At 39.0% G+C, this 11176-nt stretch overlaps 1 protein-coding gene across 3 annotated transcripts; it reads right to left on the bottom strand.

Moving 5' to 3' along the window:
• Positions 1-200: 200 nt before the first annotated feature.
• LOC121892272 (cyclin-T2-like) lies at positions 201-9645 on the bottom strand. Of its 3 annotated transcripts, XM_042405216.1 has the most exons (9): positions 9406-9644; positions 8845-8926; positions 8613-8741; positions 7305-7365; positions 6905-6967; positions 6642-6687; positions 4213-4376; positions 2426-2496; positions 201-2308 (listed from the first exon to the last, which is right to left on the bottom strand). In XM_042405216.1, exons 1-9 carry the CDS (start codon positions 9561-9563, stop codon positions 1244-1246), a joined length of 1839 nt encoding a protein of 612 aa, XP_042261150.1. In that variant the 5' UTR covers positions 9564-9644; the 3' UTR covers positions 201-1243. The 3 variants fall into 3 exon arrangements, 2 of the variants coding, with proteins under 2 accessions (XP_042261150.1, XP_042261151.1); XR_006094363.1 differs by lacking the exons at positions 201-2308; positions 2426-2496 and having other exon boundaries at positions 4291-4376; positions 6315-6687; positions 9406-9645; XM_042405217.1 differs by lacking the exons at positions 201-2308; positions 2426-2496; positions 4213-4376 and adding an exon at positions 5986-6007.
• Positions 9646-11176: the final 1531 nt, after the last annotated feature.

The raw sequence follows: 11176 nt of genomic DNA, 5'->3' as shown, positions 1-11176 counted from the left end.
ATAAAACCAGGAAAACACAAATACCACATTATATTAAAAATCTAAGATGATATCTAGTCTCATGTCATGACATTGATATAATATCGATATATTGCCCAGCCCTAAATGTTACCATGTCCTATAAATAAATATATGAATATGAACAAAAACTAAAAAAGGGGTAAAAACATGTTTCACATCAGACACTTAAGAACAGAAAATAGCTTTGACGTGTAAAAATCACTTTTACACCTTTATTTGGGCTCCCAATACACAAATCGAGGATATGTTCATCAATACAGAGTCTGCTTTAGATCTCATGATACACTGAATGGAGGAAAGTTTGGACTGATGTAATAAACCAACAGTTTTAAATCTGAACTACAGTCCTATATACACAATCTTGTTTTAGAGATCTGTATTTTCTGATAGTTAATTACATTATTATACTGAATAGCCATTGACGAGGTACAATCACAAGGCCTTTTTGCGATTTTAGTCGATATATCTTAAATGCACTTTCACAGAAGATGTAACGTAAACTTCATTTGTAGCTCTATAATGAGTCTGCACATTAAGTTCAGGTGCGGCCTTGGAAGTCCCAATAGACAGCAAATAGACAGCAAATGGAGTTGGGCTCACATTTGTATTGTTTTTTTTTCCTTTTTTCGAACTATTGATGCACTCTTTGAAAAAAGTAAGCAGACCGTGTTTCCTCAGACAGATACCAAAGTTCTGCCGCCTTCGTCAGCAAACGGACGAGGTGATACATCTCCACAGATACAGGTAATAGACCCAAACAGAGGAAGAGTCGTTCTTATATCAAAAAAGTTCAAGACCTGAGATTTTTAGTGGAACAAAATGTCATTTAAAAAAAAAAAAACAAAACAAAAACATACATTAACTGTCTGTAAACTGTCACGATGGCTGCGAACACTAGCTATGTCTTCCCTTTTGTGACTGAAAACATGCACGTTAAAATCATAATGTCAGCTCGCGTTAAAAGAAAAGTTTAAAATCCCATTTTTCCAGCCGCGTTCTTTAAAGTTTTCATTGTTTTTTTTTTGTTGCAAGCTAGTAGTACACAGCTCTATGCATATAATTTTACATTTTTGACAGCTTAAGAATCATCAATAATCAGTGTGTAGACACGACTGAGGGCGATGCAGAATTCAGATAACTTAAGACAAATAAATTCATTTTTTAAAATTCTATTAAACATGGTAATACCTTATTGTAGACAACACTGTGGACTCTCTGAGGGTTACAAGTTCATTCCTTGGGCACTTAGTAAAGAGTCCAGCATGTCAAAAGTGTCTTTGTAATCAGTGTGTTGGCCGTTAGACGTCAGCATGCCGTTGGTTCCGTCGTGGCCGTGGTGCTCCATCATCCTCTGGCCGCTCTCTGATGCGTAGTGGGACGAGCTGATGCCCCCTTTGGAGCTCCTGCTGCTCTTGGACGAGTGGTGGTGGTGGTTGTGGTTGCCGGCGTCAGAGTGAGGCCTCTTACGAGACGAGCTGGAGGAGCTACCGTCGTTGCAGTGGCTGCTGGGAGCTCTTATAGATAAGGAGGTGTTGTCTATTGTCCCTCTGCTGTTTCCGCTGAGGGAATAAGCGTGCGAGTGGCCGTGTTTAGAGTGACGGTGGCTGCTGTGCTCTTTGTGCTTGTCTTTTCCAGGCAGAGCCCCGCCCTGCTCTGAACCTCCGTGACGCTCTGACGAAACTTTGATTCTCATCTTGAGCTCCTCGCTGGTGGCGGAGCCGTTCTCGGAGAAGGAAGGAGGCAGCCGAGGCTTTTTAGAGCTGGATTTTTCTCTCCTGCTGTCACTCGACTGGTTGGCCTGCTGTGACTGCGAGCGTTTCTTGTGGTGGTGAGAGGAGAGAGCTGGAGGAGGCGCGTACATGTCTGTGCTCTGCTCCTCCTTCACGCCGTTCTGCAAAGCCAGCTCCGCTGCGTGTTTCTCTCTGTACTTTTCCAGAGTCAAGACTTTCTGCGGCCGTGAAAAAGCTGCAGCGTTCGCGCCGAGCTGCTGGTGTTTACTACTGGAGCCCCCGGCTGATTTGTGTTCGTGTTTCACCACTGTGAAGTCTGAATGGGCGGGCTGGGAGAACGGGTCATAGTCACAGCTCTTTGACGGGTCACTCATGGGCTGGTAGGAGGCGAAAGGGGCTGCGATGGCGTTCAGAGAGGGCATCTCTGCAGAGTCTGACGCTGAGGTGGAGGGGAAGAAGGAGTTGTTGACACCAGGAAGGCTGTCTAAGGACGTCCCCTGGAAGGGGCTGTCCACTGTCGAGCCGTCTGTCTTTGGCTTCTTTGCTGCTTGAATGGCCTATAAAACACAGAATTCAACATGAGACACGTTGTTAGTGCTGACATGTACCAGTCAAGCTAAATACATTTATTCTCTACTGTCCTCATATATGCCCGACAAGTATTTATGACTTACTCTCCAGTTTCGTATCCTCTTCAGCCTGCTGGGCGTCTTCTCCAGGATCTGAAGAAACTCATGTGTGAGCTCTGAAAACAGTGAAGACGAGCATGTCAGTGACCAGCTCTCTACAGCGTGGACTCCTTTCATACAAATAGATTTGTATAAACACTGTGTGCTTTATTTAAGGGTCATGGCTGAGATGATAATATAATAACTACATTCAGTAAAGCAGTTTTAGTAGAGGAGACCAGGGACAGCTGTTTTGTGTTCCTGCTTCCATAATTTAAGACATTTTGTTCAACTAGCAAAAAATTCTGTTGACATTTTCTCTGCTCTGACATGTTAGATCCTGATCTCACCTTCAAAACTAGAGACAAAATTGCTATAATCTTTTGTTTATGGAGACACTGATTATTATTATATTATTATAACCACACTAACAAATATGAGGGGTGGAAGTAACAAGAATTGATAAAAATGGAGCTGATGAAAATGTATGTGAATTGAAAAATAAAGTGATAAATTGTCAATTGATTTGATAAACTTGACGGGCTGTGTTCACAATACCCAACTGCCAATTATTGTTTACAGCAAGCAATTTTTGTAACTTCCACTCAAAATGTCAATCAAAAACCACGCCCACTGACTAACTGATGGAGCTTTTGGCTCTAAACTTGCAGACCTGGCCTGCTGCCAGGTAGATACAGAGACTGGGGTGGGGGGGGTATTTTCCAAATACTGGATTCAGCCCCCCCTCTACTTTCTTCTTCTATTTTTTTCAATTAATTTTTGTTACTCCCACACTTGAGTCCACTTTCCTTAAGTGATTGCCTATAATGATATAGGTAATGTTGTGTTGTGAATGATAAATGTAAGACGGGGAACATGATGAAACATGGCTCTGTTTTCATCATATCACAACTGTTTTAATCAAATCGGCTTTAAATTAATCAAATCACTTGATGATTTATCACCGTTTTTCAATTCACCTGCATTTTTATCACCTCCATTTTTAATCATCTTCCACTCCTCATAAACAAAAGGTCAGAGTACAACGGCAGACAGAGGGATCGTTATAACAAGGCTCTGATGCACATATTCAGAGACGTTCACTTTAGGGCTGCAAATAATTATTTGTTGGTTATTTGAGGTCTATAAAAAGATGAGAGAAAATAGTGAAAAACGTCTGTCACACTGTCACTAAAGTCTCAAATTGCTGGATTTGTCCCACCAACACTCCAAAACCTGAACATATTCTGTTTACTATCACATAACAGACATTTTTAAACTGATACTTATTTTGCAGATACCTTCAGGTTTAAAGGTGCAGTGTGTAGAATTTTTTAAAATCCATAAGTATGTTTTAATTAGTGCATAATCACCTGAAAATAAGAATAGTTGTGTTTTCATTACCTTAGAATGAGCCCTTTCTATCTATATAGGGAGCAGATCCTCTTCTACAGAGGCCGCCATGTTGCACCACCATGTTTCTACAGTAGCCCAGAACAGACAAACCAAACACTGGCTCTAGAGAGGACCTTTCGCTTTTTTTTCATAGGAGGTGGGGGGTGGTACTCAGTTGGTTGCAATCTGCAACCGCACTGCTAGATGCCACTAAATCCTACACATTGGTCCTTTAAAGCGTAATAAACTGACTTGGTTATTTTTGAGTTATTGGAAAAGTGACCCCTGAATTCCTCTACATCTCTAAAACACATTTTTTCTGATACACAATACACCATGCAGTAATTCTGAAATGACCAGTCTAACAGAAGAATAGAGCAGATGATAGAAGCTCTTACCATCCAGCAGCTGTAACGTTACGGTGCGGTCCACGTACTCCCACCAGTGCTTGCCATCTGTAGAAACGGGGATCTCCCAGTTGGACCACTTGCAGGCCAGGTGGATGCACACACACGCGACAACTGTGGGCCTGTACTGCAGGCAGAAGGTGGTGAGGTGCAAACTGTGGGGGTAGACAAGAAAGACAGGAGAAAGATACAACTGTTAGCTGAAGGGTTTTTTTTTTTTTAAATATTGGCAGTAAAACATCTTAAACAGACAATCCAACTCATGAAGATTATTCTCACATCACATACACACATCCTTACCTTGCAAAGCTGGAACATCTAAGACATTTTTGTTAAGACATATTCCTAAATGCCTGAATGAGACCAAATTCACTTTTTTGAAGCTTAGATCACATATGAAAAAATATATAGAGATGTTTTGATTCTGGATTAGGCCGTTTTATTAATTTGATTTTAATGTAAAAAAAAGGGGAAATTGTGAAACATTAAAAACAGTGTTTCTCAATCTCTTAGTGAGCAATAAGTAACTTTCAGGAAATTTCTTCTCAAATGAGGTAAAAATTATTGACACAAAACTTGTTTCAGTGTAAAATTACTGTTGACAGCACGTTTCAAGGCAAAGAAACTGTCACCACTGAAAGACGGAGCGTTAAGACTGAGAAACACTGATGTTTGGTAGCCAAGACAAACGATTAGACTTCAAGTCTTCTACGGTTAATTTCCCCTGCACCCTGAATCCCAAACTACACTGCAAACTGGCTCTTAAGTAAAAGATACAACCACCAGCATGGTGGTGAAAGCTAAAAAAACAAAAAACAAAAAAAAACAGGTGCTGTATTTATCAAGCGTGTAAGAATCACTATTAAGACTCGCACTGAAAGTTTGCCTATGACTAATAATGCTCCCTCCTCAGAGTAGGACTTGAGTCATTTATGAAGCTTCACACACTGATTAACTACCCCTCTGAGTTTCACAACTATCTAAACCACATAGTAGAAATTAAGATGTATAGTTTTTATATCAGTTGCATTTTGAGATATTAGTAATAAATAGCACCACATCTATATGTATGTAGGTAAAAGTGAGTCATAGAGTTATCAAGGTTATATATATGCTATGCAAACATATGTTAAAATTAATACACTTATTATCAATTATACCAATAAAGCATTTGTACAGACGGCTGTAACACTGACAAGCAACTAATAAAAAATGCATATAATTAAAAGTAGTAGCTATAATGACTCAAACATCACTGTTGCTAAGCTACAGTTTCCCGGCATACCCAGAGAGTATGCAGCACAATGTCAGTCACAAAAATAATACATTTCTGTCAAAAATGCATCTTTTAATAACTTCCAACAGAACGTGCTGCGTACTCCTGGCGACTCTTAACAGATTGCAGCAACTCTTGAGCTCTCCCACATAAAGTTGGAAGAACTTTTACTCCTTATCCTAAAAGTAAGACCACATCTTCATCAATCTGAGAATTTTACACTATTTAGTACTATTTCCTACTCTGTGAAGCTTGATAAATACAAAGAATTACATTTTAAATCCATCAAAAATAACACATTACAAATAATTTAAAGATATTTCTATTTCATTATGTTAGATGTTGACTGATTTGTAGGACATTAAGTACTATTTTAAAAGGGAAACAGATCTAAACTTTAATCTAGGCTTCATCCTCACTCAAATTAAGAAAAACAACTGTAAAGCTCCTGACTACCGTCATCTGCTGGGAACACCACTCTCCCAGACTCACATATCCAACTATCAGTCTCTGTAAAACAAGTAGAAAAACACCAAGCATCAGCTACTAAAATACACAATAAAAACTAAATTAAGAGATCAGCAAAAATAAAAAGCTTTTCTGCTACAATCGTTTCCTCTTTAAAAGACAAAGCTAAGATATAAATGCATTTTACAACTGTGTTCTGTTTCTAAGATGTTCATAAAAGCTCATAACCTACCCCCATAGAACACGCATTCAGTTTGCAGTATAGTTTGGTCTTTCATTGTTAGCTCGTTTGGGGTGAAAAATATGCAAAAAATGAAAAAATTAAAAAAGAACTGTAAGCTATACTTACCAAAACACGCTATAAGTTTAAGAATCTTTAGTGGCAATCTATATTCAGGCTACCATCTGAGTGTGTTTTTAGACATATGCACTCCGTACCAAACAACCTTGAGAGGTAAACAGCACCACTACACTCCACATTGTGCATTCAACCCCTATGTGCCAACACAGAGCCCTTGTACAATACACCGCACACAGCAGCCTCGACGGTACTTCCCCACGTGGGGGTTCCCAGGGTCAAGGCGCAAACAGGGCGTTGGACACAGGAAGGGGGACCCTGCAGGACAGGAAGCTATAGTGTGCCATTACAGTGCAATAATGGGAACAGGATAATAACCTGTTGGTAGCCATGAAATAGGAAGTCTGTGCCAAATCCTTGCTTGCTGTAAAAGAAGAAGAAAGTTCATTTTAGAAGTGAGTTGATACTTTGCTAAAGCATTCATATGCTACCATGAGCATTTATGTACATTTACATTAGACAATATAGTTCATGTAGCTGTAGCTTGGTTCCAAAATTGCACCTGCACAAAATGATGGTACAAAACAGAGCTAAAGATATTGTGAAGTAATATAAAATGAGCAAGATAAAGAAAGTTATACCTCGCACTAGCTGGGAACACCTCACAACATCTGTGTGTGGATGATCAATTGTTATTTCAAAACCTGCAATCAAGATGTTGAATGTAGATAATCAGCCACTGGTGGCAGCACAACGTGAGAAACAACAGAAAAGCAGAACTCGAGGGTGATATTGTGGTCGACATTTGTTTAAAACAAGGAACTGAAGGAAAACCTCAAGTGTCGTCTGTTAAATATCTGGAAATGCAAATTTCACATATCCGACCTCAAAATTGATGTACAGGTGGTACTTGCATACATTCCTTTTGGGGGGAAATAATGCTGCTAAAACGGCTGCGTGTAGAAAGCAGTGAAGCAGTTCGACACGAGGGACAAACAGCATATATCACACAGTGAGTGCGGTACTGAAGATTGAACTCACCAAGCGTTTGCAGCACTATTGTTTCCAGTGCTACAAGCTCTTGTGCCTGCTGTTGGAATGCCTGAAAAACATCAATGAAGAATTTAAAATGTGCTTCCCATCAACTAGGAACGGATTATTCTTATCAGCATTTAAATACAAACATCAGCAGCAGAAATTAGCTGTAAAGGCTAACAGAGAACCATCATCTGAAGACGGCACTTGTGTATTTTTTTTTTTAAAATACATTTACATAATACAGTCTTTCAATTTAAAGAGTCTGTGCTGCTTTCTTATGTATGGAATAAATGTTCACCATCACTGCACATCACTCAAATCTGAATTAGCCCAGAAGGTAAGGTCTGTGATAAAAGAATATTAGATAACACTTATACTGGTACATGTGTCTGTGCTTTGATGTGAGCGGATGACTTAATAAACTTGTGGGAAAGGAACGGCCTTTACGTTACAGCTCATATCTAGCAGGCGAGGGGACGGCGGAAGCTACGAGCTGTGTGAAACTCCACAGTTGTGACGCTGCGATAGGTTGACTGGGGACATTCAAATCATGACATCTCACTGCCCCGAGTGAGGATACACAACTGTGGCGCAATCCTGTCAACCATGAGGGGATGCACGCTTCTGACACATAACACAAGACTGTAAACGTTAACAGTCGCACCGCTTCCAAAACTATCTTTGTCCTTTCTCCTTTAAACAAATGATTACAGTAAGTCGGTTCAGTGTTGGATTCAACGTTACTTCCTATAAATGATACGTAGCAAAGGCTGCAACTATTATTTTCACTATTGGCTTTATTGATTTGGTCTATTAAACCTCAGTTAATTGTGAAACCACAATGTCCCAGAGGCAAAGGCAACTACTTCAACTCGCCCATTTTGTCCAACAACCAGTTCATGACCCTCAAATTTTAAATTTGCCATCATATAAGTCAAAGACAAGTGGAGGAACTAGCATTTCAGTAATTATCGAACTAGGTGCTGATTCATTTTCTGTTTCTCAGCTAATCAGTCCTGCTGTGCTGCAGTTTAAGATGTCTTTTCTCTCTCCAAAGCCTCACAGCGTCACGTTCCCAACAACTGTGAAAACAGCAGGGCACACATCTTCCCCCAAAAATGTGCCAAACTGGTGGAGAAATGTCAAGATTTGATAAGCGTCATGGAAAAGTCTCTGAGTAATTCACACAGCATGCGTTTTGGCCACATTGTAAAAACACAGACAGATTAGCATGACATTATCTTTATAACAACAAACATCTGGTCAGTTTCTCGGAAACCAAAGTGTATTTTTTACTCATTCTTTGCTTACATTGCTCTTAGTGTCTAGGGCAGGCTCTTGAGGGTTAATGCAGGCATGGGCTATTTTAATGACATGCTCCAGCTTCCTGGGCTGCTCCTCAACTTTAGCTGCCAGGAACAATGTAGTTTGGGAAATGATCTGTGGAGAAAAGGGAAAAAAAAAAAAAACCTCAGTGAGTTTTCAGAGCTGGTACCACCAGTAATTATGGCATCAGCCAACACTGCAGTGCAGCTGTACTTACATTTCTATGGAATTTGGTGAAGGAGTGAATCATATAAAACCTGTGCATATATACTATAGCAGTGTTGATTATCAGTTGAGAGCTGGATGAACAGTTAAGGCATATAACATGAATGAAACACATAAGTTTTAAAGATATGAGAGCAGAAACTTGGCAGCTAGGAAAACGTGTCACCTGCAAGTTAAAACCAAACGTCAGTCATTAGCTTCAACTTGTACAACACAAGTTAGACATAATTAAATACCAGATTACGTTTAAACAACACATAAAACCAGCGTTAGTTATCAATTATAGATGATATCATTAGGCACAAAGCTAACAATAGAATGTACTGTCAAAAGGGACACAACAATAGCTAAGCTAGCATGCAGGCCTCAACACCTCCAGCGGGGTTTCCGCTTCTTGTTAGCGGATTTAAAAGGTTCATATTGTCAGAAAGGACTCTGAATATGACAAAGAAGGATTTTAAATGTGTGCCAAGAGTTAAAATATGAGCTGTGACGAGCCGTTCTACGAGCTAATGCTAACTGCAGCTAAGCCGGGCAGTTTCAGAAAGGATACACGTTGAGTCTCTGGCCGATATCTTGGATTAAGTTGGCGGCCTGTTGCCGGTAAGAAAGCTCCCTGTCAGCCTCTATCCCGCCGCGTCGAGACGGCGTGTTTTCGAGCTGCTCCCGGGTGAAGAGCCATTTCGTGGAGGGTCCCCGGTGCACCGCCATTACGCTCCCACACAGCCAAGCCCGACGGTGCTAGCATCGGGAGGGGAGCGGGGGCGACGGGGGCACCGGAAGGACGAAATGAGCAGCCGATTTAAAAACCGGTCGTTCGTTTTGTAAACAGCGCCAGCAGCGGCGGGCGGTGCAAACAACAACAAGCCATTCTGTGACATGTTGGATAAAAGTTTGTGAATCCATCAACAAATTGAAATAAGTACATTACAGAATTGTGCATAATATAGTATAACCCACCAAGATTTGTGGATATCAATAACAAATGTGACAAACATGTAATTTATGAATGTTAGTGTACATCAGGATACTGAGAAAAAAATGGATTACTTCGACTCTCAAACCAACACATTCAATTAAGCTGGAGAGCCAAAGATGTACTACTGTACTATGAAAACAAAAAAACAGGCTGTCAATACTGGGTACATTTTATAGCCATAAATTCAAGTTCTCCAGGTCTCGCCCATCGTTTGAACTTTTCATGATTGAATTCAGAAAGTATTTTGAGTCTATCCAACTTATAAACAATACAAAATGTGTACATACAGTTAGTATGTTCCACGATTTATTTTCAAAGAAATGTGATTTTATTGCCTACCTTTTCTGAGTTGAGTTGGAGTTGATTTGTATTCATGCTGACAGGTAACAACTGAATAAAAGCAGAATTTACATTAGTAAAAATAGAAATATATCTATACATGATTGATCATAGAAATATAAAACTATACATATATCTATATACACACGTAGCCATACATTCATACTCATACATATACACTTACAAATACAACCATACACTTTTAAAATGCCATAAAAACAACATGCAATGCCAACAAACAAACAAAAATAGAAAACAGACCCCAAAGACTTCAGCTATCTGTCTTTTGTTCTGTTAAGTTATTTTTTTACATTATTATTTTTGATGTATTCTTATTATTATTACTTTTACCCTTTGTCTTGTTACCATGTTGAATATATCAACTAAGTGAAAGTGAAGTCGTGCCTTTTCTGTCATCTTTATTTCATGATGACGCCTAAGTGTTTCCTGTTATTGTCTTAATGCCACAGCCTGTCATGATGGTTTCTATAGATAAGGAGATGGAAAAAAGTTTGTAGAAAAAAATAAGTAAAGCATGCACACCTATTCCGAGCCACAAAAGTTTTATGATGACAACATTTCGATCCTACTTGGATCTTCGTCAGATCAGAATATTAAAAAAAAAATAATAGAAAAACACACCCATATTTATACATCATGCACCAACAGGCTGATTTAAGATTCAACATGTTTACTGTCACTCCGGTTATACAAGTACAATCGTGTGAAACACTTTGGCTGGAGGCTTCATTACAGTAAAAACAGCAAATAAATATATATAAAAAAGACATATAAATTATAACAACAAAATATAAAAAAACAATAAAAAAAAATATAAATATATATATTTTAAAAATGAGATGACAAGCTCTATGATGGCAGGATGATAAACATCCCAATACAATTAACAATTCAACAATTTGAAGTATGGCTTTTGTATTAATGCTTTTTTTCTATGTATTAGTCTCTATATACTTTATTGAATTATAAATTGTTTTGGGTTGTT

This window comes from Thunnus maccoyii, chromosome 24 (assembly GCF_910596095.1).
Source record: "Thunnus maccoyii chromosome 24, fThuMac1.1, whole genome shotgun sequence".
Taxonomy (NCBI): Eukaryota; Metazoa; Chordata; class Actinopteri; order Scombriformes; family Scombridae; genus Thunnus; species Thunnus maccoyii.
Note: the sequence above shows the minus strand (reverse complement) of the source record. Positions and strands in the feature narration are given on the sequence as shown.